Source organism: Cetorhinus maximus, chromosome 5 (genome assembly GCF_964194155.1).
Source record: "Cetorhinus maximus chromosome 5, sCetMax3.hap1.1, whole genome shotgun sequence".
Taxonomy (NCBI): domain Eukaryota; kingdom Metazoa; phylum Chordata; class Chondrichthyes; order Lamniformes; family Cetorhinidae; genus Cetorhinus; species Cetorhinus maximus.
This window is the reverse complement of record NC_135883.1, coordinates 123,431,456-123,439,358: the sequence shown is the minus strand read 5'-3', so window position 1 is coordinate 123,439,358 and position 7,903 is coordinate 123,431,456. Positions and strand designations below refer to the sequence as shown.

Here is a 7,903-nt window from a genome sequence, read left to right as displayed (position 1 = left end):
ACACTTGGCCTCTCCACATGACCCAAAAATTCAGCTCACTGCTCACTATTGCCAGCTTTACTCCAGCTAGTAGGCAAAAATGCCCTGGTGACTGCCCCATCTACAGCCCTTTAAGCTGCAAACAAAGTTTTCCACATCCTCTCATTAAGCTAGCTCTTGGCACGAAGCTGCGATGTGAGCTCCAGACTATAAAATTTTTGAATTAACTAATCCTGAAAAGCTACAGGTAGACAGTTTAGAGTACTGCATGCTAGTTGCATTTTTTTTGCCACCAGCTAGCTAACGATTGTGGCCACTTCGCCATTGGCTCTCACCGAAGGTCTATTTAGTACGTGTTTATCCCTCCCTTAGTACACCATCCATTGCAGAGAACCGAGCGCAGTAAAAGGGAAAGGCGCCACGTTTAAATTGAATCTCTCGCTCATGAGTTGCGGTGACGTTGTGCGTAAAGAGCGTCGGGAGAATTGACTCAGTCCAATCAGGGTGGTCGGTCGGTGTCTGTCCCCATGGTAACGGAATCGTTACATTAAACAACATCAGGCGAGAAGCGGAGAATAAAACCATGCGTTAAAGGACCAAGAGCCAGGAACATTGTGAATTAAATGAATTGGTTATAAAGCAGGTAATGAAAGGCTGAATTAAGTAGTCTGGTATCAACAAATCAGTCAAATGTGTGTCCCCCTCCTAATGTTTCCATTGCCTGAAACTTCTTGTGTTTTTTGTTTGAAAGCTGCAGAATGGCTTACACCCAGGCTGAATGTGTGATTAAGAATATCATTCGGGAAATAGCCCAGGAGTGCGCTGATAGGGGACACTCCATCTCTGAGACACTTGTAGCATTCATGGTGAGTGCAGTGAGATTGGTTAATATATTCGGGTGTGTGTTTATACTCATTTTAATTTCGTCTTCATTATAGCAAGGTTTGTTTATTGTTTGCGACATCAACAATAAAAATGAAACTAGCCTGCAGTGCTCTAAACTGTCTGCTGCTTTGCAGGATTAGTTAATTTCAAAATTTAGCCTGGAGCTCCAACACAGCTTTAATTGTGCCAGGAGCTGGCTTAGTTTGCGACAACAATAAAAAGAACTTCTTGATGCATTGAAAATATAATCCTGTCATTTGCACACCCGACGCAGTGTCACGCTGTAGTAGCGCAAAATCGGCGGCTGCTAGAGCACATGAATTTTGGAGCCTGCATTGCAATGGGTTGGGGGTTCCCACTCCCATTAAAGCGGGCAGACTGGGGCTCACAATCTGCCTCAGTGTGGCCGCTGAGGGCAAAGGAGGCAGAGAGCCTGTGTGCAGGTTGGGTACTCATTTGGCGCCCTCACAAATGCTCCATTGACTTCGATCAAGCGTTGAAGGCTGGATAAAATATCTGCGAAGATCAGATAGCTCTCTCCTGCCCCCTGCCGCAACCAGAGGGGTGCACAGCTGGCATTGGATTGCCATGTAGTCCTGCTGCATCATGAGAAATACCAAGAGTTGACTAAATTATGTATATATATATAAGCGTGTAGAATGGCTACTGCCCTCAACTTTTATTTACATATAATGACATCAGAGGTCACATGAGTATGACAATTAGCCTCAGTTAACCAAAATATTTATCCAAGGTTGTGTGTTTGCTGCCAACGCCTTGCATACAGTCCATTCTCCTGCTTCCTGGCGTCAGAGTGAGCGATAGAGTCGGCGGGGCCAGGACCAAAAATAGCGCCGCTCATCATCGCAGCTGGGATTTCTCCCCTTGATCCGATATCCTTGGTTTATTGGGCACATCCGTTACTTTCACCCCTACATCTGCACTTTATATTTAAAGACAACATGCCCGTTCATCATTGTTTGTCCGTGTCAATTTAATTTGTTATAGTCACATAAGTAAACAGTAATAATTCTTTACTCAGGCACCGCAACCACACCAAACACAAATATATATCAGAAGTATAAGAATCCGTACACACAATCGTTCCATATATTTATAGTTCACACGGATTTACTATATTCAATGTATACAAGAACATAAACACATTATATATGTTCGATACTATAAACCACATGCACTGATGCATTTTAAATCTAACCAAATATCTCAGGTTCAAGCTAGATGGAGAATTGCGGATTTGATTTTTTTGATTACTGCTGAATCCAGATGTGGCACTCAGTGGCGTTCTTGCACATTTCCTCTTAAGATGCAGCTCCCAAAGTGCTGCCTCAAACTGTGCATGTTTGTATTGGGGTGTGGCTCTCTCTGCCCGTTCATTACCACTGACTGATAAGATATGAGGTCCAAGCGCAGATTTAATCCTATTCATACACACTATCTCAGTGGTGATGAGGAGGGGGGGTTTGATGGGGCAGAGGAGTAGCAGGTGGGGATGAGGAGAAGGAGAAGCAGGTGGGAGTGAGGAGGAGGAGAAGATGCGGATGAGGAGGAGGGGATGATTCCAGAGATGCGGGGCTTGTCTTATGAGGAGAGATTGAACAGTTTAGACCTATACTCGTTAGAGTTTAGAAGGATGAGAGGAGATCTAATTGAGGTATATAAGATGCTAAAGGGGATAGACAAAGTAGACGTGGAGCAGATGTTTCCCCTTCTGGGACATTCTAGAATGAGAGGTCATAGTTTTAGGCTAAGGGGTGGTAGATTTAAATCAGAGATGAGGAGGAATTACTTTTCTAAAAGGGTCGTGAATCTGTGAAATTCACTACCTCACAGTGCAGTGGATGCCGGGACGCTGAATAAATTTAAGGAGGAGATAGACAGATTTTTAATTAGTAATGGGTTGAAAGGTTATGGGGAGAGGGCGGGAAATTAGACTTGAGGTCAAAATGAGATCAGCCATGATCGTATTGAATGGTGGGGCAGGCTCAAGGGGCTGAATTGCCTACTCCTGCTCCTAGTTCTTATGTAAGATGGGGTGAGGAGGAGGAGAAGACGGGGATGAGGAGGAGGAGGAGAAGACGGGGGTGAGGAGCAGGAGGAGAAGACGGGGGTGAGGAGGAGGAGGAGAAGACGGGGGTGAGGAGCAGGAGGAGAAGACGGGGGTGAGGAGCAGGAGGAGAAGACGGGGGTGAGGAGCAGGAGGAGAAGACGGGGGTGAGGAGCAGGAGGAGAAGACGGGGTGAGGAGCAGGAGGAGAAGACGGGGGTGAGGAGCAGGAGGAGAAGACGGGGGTGAGGAGCAGGAGGAGAAGACGGGGGTGAGGAGCAGGAGGAGAAGACGGGGTTGAGGAGCAGGAAGGGAAGACGGGGGTGAGGAGGAGGGGGAGAGGACTGGGGCAAGGAGGAGAAGACGGGGGAGGAGGAGGAGGAGAAGATGGGGTTGAGGAGGAGGAGAAGATGGGTGCGAGGAGCAGGAGAAGATGGGTGCGAGGAGGAGGAGAAGACGCGGCGAGGAGGAGAAGACGGGGGTGAGGAGGAGGAGAAGACGGGAGCGAGAAGGAGGAGAAGAAGAGGGCGAGGAAGATGAGAAGACGGGGGCGAGGAGGAGGAGAAGATGGGGGCGAGGAGGAGGAGGAGAAGATGGGGCGAGGCGGAGGAGGAAAAGAAGGGAGCGAGGAGGAGGAGGAGAAGAAGGGGGCGATGAGGAGGAGGAGAAGACGGGGTGAGGAGGTGGAGAAGACGGGGGTGCGGAGAAGGAGGAGGAGAAGACGGAGCGAGGGGGAGGAGGAGGATACGGGGGTGAGGAGGAGGAGAAGACTCGGGTGAGGAGGAAGAGGTGGGGGTGAGGAGGAAGAGGTGGAGGTGAGGCAGAAGAGGTGGGGGTGAGGCGGAAGAGGTGGGGGTGAGGCGGAAGAGGTGGGGGTGAGGAGGAGGAGAAGATGGGGATGAGGCGGAGGAGAAGACGGGGGTGAGGAGGAGGAGAAGACGGGGGCGAGAAGGAGGAGAAGAAGAGGGCGAGGAAGATGAGAAGACGGGGGCGAGGAGGAGGAGGAGAAGGGGGCGATGAGGAGGAGGAGAAGACGGGGTGAGGAGGTGGAGAAGACGGGGGTGCGGAGAAGGAGGAGGAGAAGACGGGGACGAGGAGGAGGAGCAGAAGACGGAGCGAGGGGGAGGAGGAGGATACGGGGGTGAGGAGGAGGAGAAGACTCGGGTGAGGAGGGGGAGGTGGGAGTGAGGAGGGGGAGGTGGGGGTGAGGAGGAGGAGACGACGGGGGTGAGGAGCAGGAGGAGAAGATGGGGGTGAGGAGGAGGGGGAAGAGAAGATGGGGGTGAGGAAGAGGAGAAGACGGGGGTGAGGAGGAGGAGAAGACGGGGTGAGGAGAAGATGGGGGTGAGGTGCATGAGGACGGGGGTGAGGAGAAGACGGGGTGAGGAGGAGGATGAGGAGAAGACGGGGGTGAGGAGGAGGAGGTGGGGGTGAGGAGGAGGAGGTGGGGTGGGGTGAGGAGGTGGAGGAGATGGGGGTGAGGAGGAGGAGGTGGGGGTAAGGAGAAGGAGGAGAAGAGAGGAGTGAGGAGGAGGAGGTGGGGGTGAGGAGGAGGAGGTGGGGTGGGGTGAGGAGGTGGAGGAGATGGGGGTGAGGAGGAGGAGGTGGGGGTAAGGAGAAGGAGGAGAAGACAGGGGTGAGGAGGGGGAGGAGACAACGGGGGTGAGGAGCAGGAGGAGAAGATGGGGGTGAGGAGGAGGGGGAGGAGAAGTTGGGGGTGAGGAAGAGGAGAAGACAGGGGTGAGGAGGAGGAGAAGATGGGGGTGAGGAAGAGGAGAAGACAGGGATGAGGAGGAGGAGAAGATGGGGTGAGGAAGAGGAGAAGACGGGGTGAGGAGCAGGAGAAGACCGGGGTGAGGAGGAGGAGGAGACGCCGGGGGTGAGGAAGAGGCGAAGACGGGGTTAGGTGGAGGAGGAGCAAAATGGGGTGATGAGGAGGAAAAGACGGGGTCGAGGAGGAGGAGGAGAAGGCGAGGGTGAGGCGGAGAAGACGGGGCGAGGAGGAGGAGAAAGAGCGACGAGGAGGAGAAGGGGGCGAGGAAGAGGAGGAAGATGGGGGCGAGGAGGAGAAGGAGAAGGCGAGGGTGAGGAGGAGGAGGAGGAGAAGGGAGGGAGGAGGAGGAGGAGAAGACGGGGGCGAGGAGGAGGAGGAGAAGACGGGGGCGAGGAGGAGGAGGAGAAGATGGTGGTGAGGAGGAGGAGAAGACGGGGGCGAGGAGGAGGAGAAGACGGGGGCGAGGAGGAGGAGGAGAAGACGGGGGCGAGGAGGATGAGGAGAAGACGGGGGCGAGGAGGAGGAGGAGAAGACGGTGGTGAGGAGGAGGAGGAGAAGATGGTGGTGAGGAGGAGGAGGAGAAGACGGGGGCGAGGAGGATGAGGAGAAGATGGTGGTGAGGAGGAGGAGGAGAAGACGGGGGCGAGGAGGAGGAGAAGACGGGGGCGAGGAGGAGGAGGAGAAGACGGAGCGAGGGGGAGGAAGAGAAGACGGGGTGAGGAGGAGAAGACTCGGGTTAGGGAGGGGGAGGTGGGAGTGAGGAAGGGGAGGTGGGCGTGAGGTGGAGGAGGAAATAGGGGTGAGTAGGAGGAGGTGGGAGTGAGTAGGAAGAGGTGGGGTTGAGGAGGAAGAGGTGAGGGTGAGGAGGAGGAGAGGATGGGGATGAGGCGGAGGAGAAGACGGGGTGTGAGGAGCATGAGGAGGAGAAGACGGGGGTGAGGAGCATGAGGAGGAGAAGACGGGGTGAGGAGGAGGATGAGGAGAAGACGGGGGTGAGGAGGAAGAGGAGAAGATGGGGGTGAGGAGGAGGAGGAGAAGACAGTGGTGAGGAGAAGGAGAAGACAGTGGCGAGGAGGAGGAGAAGACGGGGTGAGGAGGAGGAGGAGAAGACAGTGGCGAGGAGAGGAGGAGAAGACAGTGGCGAGGAGGAGGAGGAGAAGACGGGGGCGAGGAGGAGAAGGAGAAGACGGGGGCGAGGAGGAGGAGGAGAAGACGGGGGCGAGGAGGAGAAGGAGAAGACAGGGGTGAGGAAGAGGAGAGAGCGAGGGGGAGGAGAACGGGGGTGATGGGGAGGATGAGGGGAAGACGGGGTGAGGAGGAGGATGAGGGGAAGACGGGGATGAGGAGGAGAAGTAGAAGACGGGAGCGAGGAGGAGGAGGAGAAGACATGGGCGAGGAGGAGGAGGAGCAGAAGATGGAGCGAGGGGGAGGAAGAGAAGACGGGGTGAGGAGGAGAAGACTCGGGTTAGGAGGGGGAGGTGGGAGTGAGGAAGGGAAGTGGGCATGAGGTGGAGGAGGAAATAGGGGTGAGTAGGGGGAGGTGGGAGTGAGTAGGAAGAGGTGGGGTTGAGGAGGAAGAGGTGGGGGTGAGGAGGAGGAGAAGATGGGGATGAGGCGGAGGAGAAGACGGGGGGTGAGGAGCATGAGGAGGAGAAGACGGGGTGAGGAGCATGAGGAGGAGAAGACGGGGTGAGGAGGAGGATGAGGAGAAGACGGGGGTGAGGAGGAGGAGGAGAAGACGGGGGCGAGGAGGAGAAGGAGAAGACGGGGGCGAGGAGGAGGAGGAGAAGACGGGGGCGAGGAGGAGAAGGAGAAGACGGGGGCGAGGAGGAGGAGGAGAAGACGGGGGCGAGGAGCAGAAGGAGAAGACGGGGGCGAGGAAGAGGAGAGGGCGAGGGGGAGGAGAAGACGGGGGTGATGGGGAGGATGAGGGGAAGACGGGGGTGCGGAGGAGGAGGAGCAGAAGACAGAGCGAGGGGGAGGAGAGAAGATGGGGGTGAGGAGGAGGAGAAGACGGGGGCGAGGAGGAGGAGAAAACGGGGCAAGGAGGAGGAGATGACGGGCGAGGAGGAGGAGGCGGAGAAGACGGGGGCGAGGAGGAGAAGGAGAAGACAGGGGTGAGGAAGAGGAGAGAGCGAGGGGGAGGAGAAGACGGGGGTGATGGGGAGGATGAGGGGAAGACGGTGGTGAGGAGGAGGATGAGGGGAAGACGGGGATGAGGAGGAGAAGTAGAAGACGGGAGCGAGGAGGAGGAGGAGAAGACATGGGCGAGGAGGAGGAGGAGCAGAAGATGGAGCGAGGGGGAGGAAGAGAAGACGGGGTGAGGAGGAGAAGACTCGGTTAGGAGGGGGAGGTGGGAGTGAGGAAGGGGAAGTGGGCATGAGGTGGAGGAGGAAATAGGGGTGAGTAGGGGGAGGTGGGAGTGAGTAGGAAGAGGTGGGGTTGAGGAGGAAGAGGTGGGGGTGAGGAGGAGGAGAAGATGGGGATGAGGCGGAGGAGAAGACGGGGGGTGAGGAGCATGAGGAGGAGAAGACGGGGGTGAGGAGCATGAGGAGGAGAAGACGGGGTGAGGAGGAGGATGAGGAGAAGACGGGGGTGAGGAGGAGGAGGAGAAGACGGGGGCGAGGAGGAGAAGGAGAAGACGGGGGCGAGGAGGAGGAGGAGAAGACGGGGGCGAGGAGGAGAAGGAGAAGACGGGGGCGAGGAGGAGGAGGAGAAGACGGGGGCGAGGAGCAGAAGGAGAAGACGGGGGCGAGGAAGAGGAGAGGGCGAGGGGGAGGAGAAGACGGGGGTGATGGGGAGGATGAGGGGAAGACGGGGGTGCGGAGGAGGAGGAGCAGAAGACAGAGCGAGGGGGAGAGAGAGAAGATGGGGTGAGGAGGAGAGAAGACGGGGGCGAGGAGGAGGAGAAAACGGGGCAAGGAGGAGGAGATGACGGGCGAGGAGGAGGAGGCGGAGAAGACGGGGGTGAGGAGGAGAAGACGGGTTAGGAGGGGGAGGTGGGAGTGAGGAAGGGGAGGTGGGCGTGAGGTGGAGGAGGAGATAGGGGTGAGTAGGAGGAGGTGGGGGTGAGGAGGAAGAGGTGGGGGTGAGGAGGAAGAGGTGGGGGTGAGGAGGAAGAGGTGGGGGTGAGGCGGAAGAGGTGGGGTGAGACGGAAGAGGTGGGGGTGAGGGCGGAAGAGGTGGGGGTGAGCAGGA

General features: G+C 56.5%; 1 protein-coding gene across 1 annotated transcript in view; it reads left to right on the top strand.

The window, feature by feature from the left end:
* Positions 1-512: 512 nt before the first annotated feature.
* Positions 513-7,903, top strand: part of cfap206 (cilia and flagella associated protein 206) — a 48,983-nt gene continuing 41,592 nt past the window's right edge. Inside the window, exons 1-2 of the mRNA XM_078541331.1 lie at positions 513-622; positions 731-845. Of these exons, the coding sequence (XP_078397457.1) occupies positions 738-845 (108 nt within the window). The 5' untranslated portion in view covers positions 513-622; positions 731-737. The remainder of the gene's footprint in view (positions 623-730; positions 846-7,903) is intronic.